Genomic DNA, 12,490 nt, shown 5'->3' with positions numbered 1-12,490 from the left:
TTAAAATATAATTGTGGAGTTGTTGAGAGAGAAAAGAAAGATGTATATTTGGGAAGTACAAATTATATTTTAGTGAAAAAAATACTATTTCAAGACAGAAGTCATATTGAGTGGGGAAAATATTTAAACAAATCTTTTCTCATGCAAATGAAGCACTGCTCACCCCGCCCCCTTGACTGAAATTAATTGTACAGTTTTTTGTGGGGGGAAAAGATGTCTATTTAATGAATAATTGCAATTTCTGAGAACCCCCCCCCCCCCCTGACGATTTCAAGAAAGAAGTTGCATATTCTTGAGCTGAAAAAAAAGTCTTTTTATTCTTGTCTCATTTCTCAGGCAGTGAACAAAATATCAACTTGGTTGTTCAATTTCACACTTGATGGGTGTCAGCCACTCCCGAGGCGAAAGTATTTGTATTCTGGCCATTTAAAAAGTCACCTTTACATAACCCGTCCCTGACTTTTGTAGGATTCAACTGGCTGCCTTTGTCTTCAAACAGGACTTTGGCGATGACGGCTCCTTGTACTTCACCAAGATTAGCCCCACCCATATGGGCAATTACACCTGCCACGCCGACGGCTATGAGAAACTCTTCCAGACGCATGCTCTCCACGTGGATGGTAAGAAGCCCTGTTGCGTCAAGTTGACTTTTTGTTCTTGGGCTTTTGAATCAATTAGGCGTCACGTGTAGCAGATGGCCCATTTATCATTCTGGCCAACTCAAAGACAGATTTTGAGCTCCGACTGAGCGCTTTGGCAAGGATATGCTGGTAGTCTCGCGACATTTATGGTGGGAATCTACAAGGTATTTACACAAAGAGAAAGCTTTCCGATGGGAATCCCAAACATCTGCTGCTGTTGTAAATTCCGCCCTCTAGTTCTGTCACAAAAAATTTAATAATCAATGCTTTACTGATGTAGCTTCTCCCAGGATGTTCTTTTGATTAAAAGCGAGTCTCTGAACACGGGCGGTGACAGGATACGTGAAAACTAATAAAGCACCTACATAATAAAACGCACAAGTAGGCGACCATTTTACTTTTTTTTGTTGTTTGTTTTAACACCGTGTTAACTAAGACTGAAAATCAGAAAAAAGTCATTGCTGAGACATGCCACAAGACGATGGCAAATTACATTTGACGACAAGGATATGGGCCAAATAAATGAAGCTCCTCCGTCTCTTCAACAATGCTTCTTGGCCTCACCTGTTTTCTGCATCTGAGCCATGATTGGTTGTTACCTGAGCCCTGAGCAATTGTGATGTCATTTAAAATCAATGGCAAGTAGCAAAATGGCCACCCCCTCAGATGGACAAAAACAGGTGGATTTGACTCCTTAACTCATATTCCACAATCACAATATGAATCAAAATGCTGTGTTTAGAATAGTAGGGCTGCATCAAACTTATATCCACTTATAATCAAGCAAGGGCGAGTCTAAGTAAAAAGCAACATTTTGCTTCGCTTAATTTACTAGATAATAAGATAAGATATCCTTTATTTGTCCCACACTGGGGAAATTTACAGTCCACAGCAGCAAGATTGTGGGTAGAAAGAAGAAATAAGAAAAACAAAGTGTTTGCATTCACAAAATAAATGTTACAGTTTCAATTTGTCAAAACAATTTCAATGATGTCATTGTCTTTGTTGTTACTTTGCTTTTCCAGTCAGAATGATCAATTGGCACAAATGGCCTTGACCACTCCATAGCTCCGCCCCTGATTGGGCCGATTGGCGACAGCTTATTCACTTCCAATCATTTCTTACTGGGATTTTGTTTGAAGTTCGAAGAACCGATGGTGTTCCATTTTGGAGCTTCCAGTGGTCGCGAAACATCCCACTTGGTCTTCGTTCAACATGAGGTGATGAGTTTTGCTCCTTTGCTAATTGGGCTAACTTTGGGAGTTAAATCAGCTCTTTATGGAGAAGGTAAAGGTCATGAATGTGCTGTGGAGTAACTGCTATCCGTCCTAATGAGCTGGCATTGAGTGGAGAAAACTTCCTTCTGCATTTGACAGACAGCTGCTTCATTAGCATTCATTCAAAAGATGATCCCTGCGAGGTTAATTGAAACGCAACAGGGAGATGACCAATTGTTCTGTATATGACGCCCGGGAGAGAGCGCCGACTCCCAGTCATAATTGATTCCTGACTTGAGCTTTTCAGCGTCACCGCTATGGATTTCACATTGCGGGGTCCCCAAGGAGACGCTTTCGCCCCTCGACGAAGCCACTTGACGTTTTCTAAAACTCAATTAGGCAAGAGACCGCAATGTGTAAGTGGATTTGTAACGCTGTTCATCGCCGCCGACGCATGTGACGGACACTATTGAGTTTGAAGTGGAAGTGGAGGCATGATGGAGAATCGTTTGGGTTTCACATGGCAGCCTCACTCTTAAGTTGGGGGAAGACTTGATGGCTTGTATAAATCAGCAGCGTGACTTTCTGCCGCTTTGTATTCAAGAGGAGGGTGCTTTAACAGCCCTAACTAAAAGTGGCCTGTTTCCGAAAATGTTGTTGTTTTGACTTTAGTTTTATATATATAATCTTGTGAAATAATGCATTTTTAACTAACTTCTAAAGTTTGACAGCGACTTCAAATGAATTTATGACTTCAAAATTAATTTTCAAAGATCTATATTTAGTTTGAAAAAAAGTTGAACACCAAATACATTACTTTTGACAAGCATCATAATTTGTCCATCTGAAAAAAATGGAATTAAAAAATTGGAACATTTTTAACTCAATCTAAAATCTAATTTACTTTTGATGGATTTAATTTTCTAAAAATATTTTCTTTGGAGAAACATTGTTTTAAAAAGTGGAGAAAAAAAAAGTTTGTTCATTTGGATTATTTGGCTCATTTCCTTCAAGACAGAGTTCATTCAGTTCCACACAAGCAACCAAATTCTTAATGCTTAATGAATCTCTGTTCCTCCTGCTGCTGCAGCCAATTTGTTTCAGAACCTGGATCTTCAATCTTCGCACATAGGCCTATTCATTTATTTGACGTCATGTTAATAATGCCAGTTAATTTCATACACCAGACGGGCTGCCGCCATCCATCTCTACCAAAACGTTTATCCGTACCGCGGCACCCTCAGAAACCATTTTCTCTCAAATGGTCGCCCAACAACAGAGAAGGCTTATTGTATACGTATTAGAAGAAATTCGGTCCAGTGAACCCCCGTTGATTGCGGGGTCTGCGTTCCAGATCCACATGTGAAAGAAAGACCATACGACTTTAACTTTTTGCAAAGACTACCGTAATTTCCGGACCATAAGCCGCTACATTTGTCACACGCTTTCAACCCTGCGGCTTATTGAATGAAGCGGCCTGTTTAAAGATTTTTCCAACGGCCGCCGGGAAGCGCTCGATCAGAAAAGATAACAGTGAGATGCTACCAGTGAAAATAACAAGAGGGCCCACTTCACCAGTGTTTTGACCTGAACTGCAATCCGAAAGCTGTATGGCTGAGTCGATGACAGACTTGACCGAACACAAAATAATTTTCATGAAGGCTTTATTTCCCCACTGAAAATGTACAGCATTAATAAAAGACTGAGGTGTATGTCAAATGGGACCAACAAATAGAAAAGTATACAAAAATAGACAACAGCAGTGGCTTGTGAGCACTTGTATGTGGAATACAACTACCGTATTTTCACGACTATAAGGCGCCATTAAAAGTCAAAAATTTTCTCCAAATCTTGTCTATGCGCTGAGTTCCAAAACCTGACTGACAGCCGACACGCTGTTTATATAGAGAAAAGGCGGAAGTGACTGTGGACAGGCATGCGGTCGGCCAATCAGTGAAGGGTGGGTGTGTATATATACATATATGGAGAGAAAGAGAGAGAAAAGGCAGACGTGAGTGACAGGCATGCGGGGAAGCAGTCCGCCAATCAGTGAAGGGTGGGCGTGTAAGTGGACGCTAAAGGGACGCTACAAGCAGGTACCAACACCTGTATAGAGTGTGGCTATGTGCATTGTTGCAAAACAACTTCGGTTTTGGTTTCTAAGAACCCCCGAAAATAAATTCTACAAAGAGACACGCCTACGAAGCTCAGTTCAAACTTCAAGCCATCGGTTATGCTTTTGGCATGCGTGCCCATCTCACAGCAGCGGTGAAAAACCAAGTCAAGCAAATGAACTCTGAGCTTGCCGTTATTCCCCGAGGCTTGACTAATGAAATCCAACCGCTGGACATCGGCATCAACCGGGCGTTCAAAGTAAAGTTGCGAACGGCATGGGAACAATGAATGATCGATGGCAAACACAACTTTACAAAGAGTGAGAGGCAGCGCCGGGCGAGTTACGCCACAATTTGCGAATGGATTGTGGCTGCTTAGACGAACGTGTCTGCTTGCACTGTTGTTTGAGTTTTTGGCAAAGCCGGCATCATTTCTGTGGAGCCACATGGCAATGAGAGTGACTGACAACGAGAGGGAACACGGCGTTTTTGATGGATACCGGTACTTGCACAATTGTTCAATTCTGATACAGAGGATGAGGACTTTGATGGATTTCTGGGTGATGATTGATCGAAAAACGTGAGTACATTGTACGATGGCTAAATAAAATACAACGGAACTCAGTTTTCCGTTGCCTTTTTAAAAACGTGTTTTTAGCTTGTATCTGTATGTCTTGGCGTGCTACCGTATGCTACAAGCTAACGTGTTTTTAGCGTGCGTGCATGCATGCCGTATGTTTAAGCTGGCGTATGTTTTACCACTTTAAAATCGCGCCCAATAATACAGTGCGTTTTGTCTATGTGTAAAATACAGAAATAGCACCCATTAATGAGACTGCGCCCAACCATACGGTGTGTCGAATGGTCGTGAAAATACGGTAATCTGCCTTGCTTCAGGGCTGTTCACATGACCCACTGTGTGACACCGTTCAAACTCCCAAACGACAATATTTTACTCTTAATATCAGTCTGGTTACAATGCCGAGTGCAGATCCATCAGGTCTGAATAAGCACAGCTCAGCGTTCGTCTCCCTTCACTTTGTGGTCCACGTTTCACAAGATTTCCCATGAGATTATCCAACGCTCCTTTTAAAGTGACACTGCTCCATTTATTAAACGAGGCAGCATTGACTACAACAGTCATAGTGTTTGTTGACCGGGTTACATATGCCAAAAGAAACCTCCCGAAAGATATTGTCTTGAAAGTTGACACGAAAGCGTGGATGGTAGAAAGCATCATGAAGGAATGGTTGACCGAGTGTTATGGCAGGGAACAGTGCCCTTTTTCTTTTCAACCATCCGTGTGAGTGCTGTCTTAGTGCCATCATGCTGTAGCGTTAACAGACAAAGAAAAGTTAAGATTAAGTGATTAAACGTTGAAACCTCTTTCTGTGTACCGTTTTTCTTTGCAAATATCTCATGTTACAATATGGGCACCTGCGGCTTATAGACAGGTGCGGCTTGTGTGTGTACAAAATGTAGTGGGTGCGGCTCATAATCAGCTGTGCTCTATTGTCCGGAAATTACGGTAAATCTATTCACGCACACTTTCCATAGAAATTGTAAACATATTTGGGATCTTTCTTAATGGCTGGGGAAGACTACAGTTTTGAAGTTTTATTGTCGTTTTAGTACACCTCGGCTCATGTATTTTTGAGGATGTCCAAATCTAAACTCATATTTGCAAAAATGCCCAGATACTATTACATTGATAGCTAATTCACCAGCCACCAACCTTACTCCTGGAAGCCAAATGATTATTCCTGCAACTGGCATATCTCCAATATATAATCACAAATACTAAGCCATGCATGTGTACTGTAAAAACAACTGTTCAGTGAAACGGCAGTAACTGATTAATGTAATGGTTCTTTTGATTGCTGCGCCGTTGCTTGGCAATTCTACTTAATACAGTGCACTCTTCTAAATTAAAATGTGTAATGTGTGGAAAGACTGTATGAAAAACCATGCAGTGTTTTGCAGCGGGCTGTTAAAGTGTCAGTCATGAAATGTTTTTACTTGAAAAATGGTTATGTTCGAGTGAAACGTATGCCATGTTTACTAAAATATTGTATTCATTGATTCTGATAAAACACATTTCCATCACAATTGCAAGATGCAATAGAATTATCAAGTGTTTGTATTTGGTATCGGTGATAACTCAAATCAAAATTTCTATCAATGCATCGCTAATATTTTTACACTTCTGTGTACGTTAAGGTAAAAATGTTACTTAAAATGTTGCCTCGGTGGTTAATTGTTTTCAATTACCTTTATAGCAACTTGAATGCTGGAGAGGGTCACAATTTTTCATCAGTGCTTCTAGGGGGGCCGGGGGGGGGGGGCACATAGGAACACGCACTTCCTAATGTGATACATGACAAAAATGCTGTTTTAAATCTGGTGAAAATACTTGCTCTTAACATGTTTCTTTTTTTTAATAAGACTTTTTATAAATGTGTGTATTAAAGATCCCCTATCCTAACACAACTACAAAGGGGTTGAAAGAAATTACTACATCTTAATAAATAAATAATCTGAATGCAAAAGGCTCGCTTGCTTCAAAACAACCATTCAAAGACAGTACAAAAATGCTGAAGCAAAAACCAACATGAAGGGCAAGAAATCAATTTGTACATTTTTTCACAAAAATCAACTCACTCAGAATTGTAAGATTATTGGGGGACGGGGGGGGGGGGGGGGGGTGGTTGAATATCGTCACAGTTGCCCATCCCTGCTTTACATTATTTCCACGGTGGGGAAATTGTTGTAAAGCATGCTTGTCCCCCCCGTCCTTTTGCATCCATACTTTAGTCTCAGTATGTTGGCATGCTTGTGAGTGGTGGCGCCTATCTCAGAGCTACCTGGTTCACGACATGCTTTTTGGATGATGCCTCCAGCGCCGCGGTGTGATTGAAGTGTCTGCTTAGGATTTCACAGTTTGAGAGCAAAACAGCCTGCTGCATGTGTAGGAGTGTGGGAGTACATGTACACTACGTGCGCGCGTGCGTGTGTGTGTGTGTGTTTGCGCAGACAGTGGCCTTGCTGGGTGATTGACGAGGGCCGGCGAGCTGCATGAAGGGCCTGTCAGTAGCGCTATGTCGCAGTGTGCCTGCAGTGCACGTTGTCTGCATTCTATCCGTATGGAGCTCGAAGCACGAGTGGATGAGGCGAGCTCGAAAAGGCTTTTCTTCACCCTGCTCACGTCAGAAATGGATGGACTCGAGTGCACCGGTCGCTAGATAATCCATATTAAAGTCTTCACGTCATTAAATTTAGTAGGTTTTATGATGGAAACAGTTTGACCCTGGAGCAGTCGAATTATTTCCCATGGGGAGTAATTATTTCTGCACACCACAGGAAAACACATTATATATACCTACCAAAAGCCCAAATTTTTTTTAATTTCATCTTCTGAAACTCCAAACTTATTTTTTTTGTTTTGTATTTAAAGATTCATCTTCAAACTCAAACGTGTACTTTTCATAGTTTTTTTTTTTTTTTTTTTTTTAAGAATCCCCTAATAAATCCATCCATCCATTATCTGAGCTGCTGATCCTCACAAATGTGATGGGTATCCCGATGGTCTTCGGGCAGTAGGTGGAGTACGCCCTGAACTGATTGCAACTCCAACGTGACCTAGCGTTTGTGATTCTTCACAGCAGCCCATTTGTGTGACTGCCACATTTCCAAGCCCGCCAGTACATGAAGGTCCAGATGGCCATGGCAGCCATTCCTGGAGAACGTTGTCATGGTTTAGGCGTAGAAGGCACATGACCCCAAAAAGCAGAGAGGCAGGAGGAGTAGGATGGGCTGAACAAAATGTATTAAAAACACTTGCAGGGGTGCACTGGAAAAACTAAATCATAAAACACCAGCAAAGCCCTGGAAACACAAGAAACCAAAGTAACAAACGAACGAACCTGGACAAGACACAAAGGGTTGAGAGAGCTGATTGGTTCAACACAAGGGACCCGGATGACGAGAACAGGTGGAGACAAAAAAAGGGCACATGACGGAACAAAACCCAAATGTAATCTAAACAAAATCAAAACAAGCACGCACCACCTGGCTGCCTAAAAACTTTTTTGTTGCCATCTTTGGATGCCGTTTGTATGTATTTTGCACTGTGTACTCCTGTTCCATTCAATTCCTTTGATATGAAACATTTTTGTGCTGCTGGATTAACGAAAATTAATCCCCGCCTTGTGTACCCTATGCATAAATGCATTTGATTCATATCAATGCTCCACTTGGAAATGCGCTTTGTGGGATTTGGTGATTTGCCAACACCACGGGGTAAAGATTTTTTTTTTGTTAAGTTTCAAGTGAGGTGCTAGGCTTTGTCTGCTTGCTGACAAAAGGTTGCTCAAAATCGATAAGAAGCAAGAAAAAAAAAAGTCAATGACCCCCTAATGCTTCCCTCGCTCATTTATATGCGTGATTTGTGTACACTCAAACGTACAGGACCAAAGGCTGCGGCAAAACAAACGAAAGCATCGATCGTGCTCTAAATACGCCACTAAAGCTTACCCAAGAGGTGATACTAATGGAATACTAATAGTTTATTCAATTATATTGTAAATTTCAAGCTGACAGGACTTGGCTCAGTTCTTAGTTTAAAATCCACCATATAGTGTAGACACCATATTAAAAACACTTTGTTTTATGCCCCCCCCCCCCAACCGCCCCGCAAATGCTTGAAAAAGATTTAATGTTATTAAAACATACTCCTCACACCCAATGTAAATGGAGACCCCTTAAATTTGCAAGCATAAAATGAACAGAAAAATAGGTACAAATTGTTGTGTTTGTATTTTATGTACATTGAAGCCTGATGTGGTGGCGAATGACATCAGCGAGTCTGCATGTGAAAGGCTTAAGCTATGGCTTACAGCAACTGCCTTAAGCACGTTTGCCACTGAGGGGGCAAACGTGTGCAAAGGTAGCAAACGTTGCATTCTTGTCAGGGCTCGTTGGCGGTTGCAAACGTTCACCAAATGTTTCTCAGACATTTCCCCGATTGTTCGGCAACAACTTGAATGTTTTTTTTGCTTGTCGCAAAAACATTTTACAGGCGAACGCCTGGAAAATCTTTGGTGAACGTTTGCGACCTTGAACGAACCCTAACAAGAATGCAACATTTGCTACCTTTGTTCATGATCTTTTAATGTGTCTAGGCGCGACTGTGGCTCTACTCGTCCACACGTCAGGGCAATATAAAAGTGTACTGTAAAAATCTATAAAAACCTGCACAAAGGCAGATTTTTGCATAGCGTGGATTTCTGCGGCAGACAGATACGTTCCACAAAATATGCTCCGACGGATGAACGAAGCCCTCGTCAAGACTTCATTTGAAATATGACTTGAGGAGGTTTCGTCACAATTTGACTTTTGACCTTGTTACAAATTTAATTTAACTCTGGGCAGTCCCTTGAGACTAAGGTCAGTCATGTGTGTGTGTGTGTATGTGACAAGATGTCGCTTCAAAGATTGATGGCGTATTCAATTTGATGCATGAATTTGTCTGCACCCCCACAGTTCCGCCTGTCATCCGGGTGTACCCGGAGAGCCAAGCCAGGGAGCCGGGCGTCACCGCCAGCCTACGATGCCACGCTGAGGGCATCCCCCGCCCGCAACTGACCTGGCTCAAGAACGGCATGGACATCACACCCAAGCTATCCAAGCAACTCACCCTGCAAGGTAGCACCTTTCTTTTTATTTCAGCCCAGCACATTAGCTACTACAGTGTTATTTGGACATATGCAATTTAAGAAGGGTTTATATCTGCCTTTTTTTCTTCTTCAAATGGTACGATTTTAGATGAAATTGAGGTAGTCTTGCTGAACTACTTTGTGGAAGTCTTATTTGAGGTTGTTTTGTTTTCAATCTGCACAATTTCAGGAGGGGGGGGGCATTTGAAGTCTTCCTTTAATCTGAGCAGCTGTTCAGAAAATACTTGGAGATGCATCTTATTTTTATTTTTTTTTGTGCATTTGCTCATCCCAGCTAACGGCAGCGAGGTGCACATCAGCAACGTGCGCTTTGAGGACACCGGCGCTTACACCTGCATCGCCAGAAACCAGGCAGGAGTGGATGAGGACATCTCCTCGCTCTTTGTGGAGGACTCGGCGCGCAAAACCTGTAAGTCGGCATCCAAGATGTCCGCCCTTGAGTTCCGGCGCAGCAGTGACAGAGCCCCAGTGAGGAAAATAACAAATGGCGGCAGGGCGCGTCGATAAAGCCTGACAAAGCAGAAACAATTGGCACACCGTGAAGGGCATCTCTCTCTTGTGCCAGTTAGCAGCAGACTGTCGGCCGTCCGAGCCACAACAGACTGTTTAACAGGCCTAAAAAGAGAAGTCATCTGCTCCCAAATGTACTTTATTAACAGTAAAATGTGGTTCTCGTAAAAAATGTTTTGGGCTTGAGAGGTGGCCATATTATAGTGTTGTCCAGCCTGTTCAGACCATTGCTACGTGCTCGGTGCGTTACTGAGCTTGTTAAAAATAGGTTCAACGAGCTGTTTTGTGAGGAAAGCCGCCATTTCGCTTGTGGGCGAAAGACGGTGTCAGATGTTGAGAACAGGATGGAGCACAGTTACATTCAAACGAGCAATATTACAGGATGCAAACATCACGACTGCTTCCAATTTAGTTTCCCTCAGGGTAGGGGGAAAAAAAAGAATCATGAGTAAAAAAGAAATGGCACGGCTCACAGTCCATTGTTAAACCCAAAGCACAATTACGGCGTCAGGTACAATGAGGTGTCGGATTGTCTGGACCGGGAATTAAATTCCTGTCCTCCAGTCATTAAACCCTCCAAAATGAAATGAAATAAATTCTGCCAAGTCAGCCACTGCGTATCTTTTGACGCGGGGTCTTCGGTTTATAGCGGCATTGTAACCCGAATTTGTGCGCTAGTCCATTACTAGCCTATGCTAACATAGTAGCAAAGTCATAACTACAGTCAATATTTATACAAAGACACTCCAACCCATAAATAAAAACCAATAAAACAAAAAGAATACGTACGCCGCGGCTTCTTGTGCACCTTGACCACAAATTAATGTGCCGTTCATACCCTAAAAAAACCTTGTCCCGTCGTATCCTGAGAACCTCGTGTATCGTGACCGAAGCGATCACAGTTAACAGTATTATTCCAAAGTTGTTCATGAGCGCTGCACCGACTTCTTTATGGGACTCATGTCTAATGCTAACGTTTGGTTTGCATTTGGCTAACAATTTTCTACCGTGGATTCTCGGATGTTAAACACCATCAACTTAACGGGCCTACAAGGTGCTGACATTGAAACTAATAATGAAATGGAAAGGCTCGAGAATGAAACTGTCAAGAGACCTCGATTGATTTGCCTTATTGAGTTCCACCGTGCTACTTATGTTTGTTGCGCAGTCCGCTTACCACTTGATCTCGTTTTCGCAGACATCAAACACGAACAAAGTGTGGCTAGAGCGCAGTGACAATAATCATGAACTGAAAAATGGTAGCGACTTAAACTGTCGTGGCAAAAATGCCTCAAGTGATTTATCCTTTTGGAGGTCTACTTGTTATGTTTGCGGTGCAGTCAGATAACCTTCGATTGTGCACTGTGCTCAAAACTCGCAGGAAACGGCTCGATTGCGGCAACATACAAACTTACAAATAAAACGGTTATGAACAATTGTTGTGATAAAAATGATCACACAAATCATCTTGAAACAAATTCACCCATTCACCACGGCACTCTTAAAGAACCCAAAATAAGATGACCTCACTTTGGCCCTGGTTTTAGAAGACTTTTTTTTTTTTTTTTTTGCATGGAACTTGTCATCTGATGGCAGCAAGACTAACCTTTCAGTGTACTTTGTGAAATGTCATAAGATGGCTCCTAGGCCCTGACTGATAAAAAAAGTAGTCACAAAAAATGATGTCGCCCCACAACACATGACTGATCTCTTACGGGGGTTTTTTTTGTTTTTTTATTTGTTTCACAGTTTGTTGCAGAGTTTGCTAACAACTTACTGCAGACTCTCAGACGCTAAAAGAGTTGTAAAACCTATTGTGCACTATCATCCAAACTCGCAGAGAAATGTAAAAAGCAGAACAGAACAAAACTCTTTGCTTTTACAAAAATAACTCAATTTGTCTTCCCACGTGTTTTTGAAGACATAAAGCAAGCGACAGCACTGTGGGTGTACTTTGTTTGCGAATGTTGTCCGTGCGTGTGTGCGTGTCAGTGTGTGCATGTGTGTGTGTGTGGGGGGGGGCGGGGGGGGGGGGGATTTGGGAAGCTTAATTACCCTGAGGAGCTCAGCAGCATGCTGACAACAGCACCCCAAACGTGTGACATTTGCTGAAAGGTCACAGTTAATTAGTGTGCCTTATTACTTACAAAAATATATCCAGATTTCAATGAAGTAGTCTTGGAATAATGTTATTTGTTGACATATTGACCGGACTGATTATTCAAATTACTGCTGGCATTTTCAGTCTTGTTAAGTCGACACAAAAGACCCCT

General features: G+C 42.1%; 1 protein-coding gene across 1 annotated transcript in view; it reads left to right on the top strand.

The window, feature by feature from the left end:
* The window catches only part of fstl5 (follistatin-like 5), a 151,428-nt gene that overhangs the window by 112,507 nt on the left and 26,431 nt on the right, over positions 1–12,490 (top strand). The window contains exons 8-10 of the mRNA XM_086106122.1: positions 500–620; positions 9,514–9,675; positions 9,982–10,116. Of these exons, the coding sequence (XP_085962248.1) occupies positions 500–620; positions 9,514–9,675; positions 9,982–10,116 (418 nt within the window). The remainder of the gene's footprint in view (positions 1–499; positions 621–9,513; positions 9,676–9,981; positions 10,117–12,490) is intronic.

This window comes from Hippocampus guttulatus, chromosome 2 (genome assembly GCF_054856545.1).
Source record: "Hippocampus guttulatus isolate MCC_2025c chromosome 2, RoL_Hgut_1.0, whole genome shotgun sequence".
NCBI lineage: Eukaryota > Metazoa > Chordata > Actinopteri > Syngnathiformes > Syngnathidae > Hippocampus > Hippocampus guttulatus.
The sequence above is the reverse complement of the archived record's forward strand: the minus strand, read 5'-3'. Positions and strand labels throughout refer to the sequence as shown.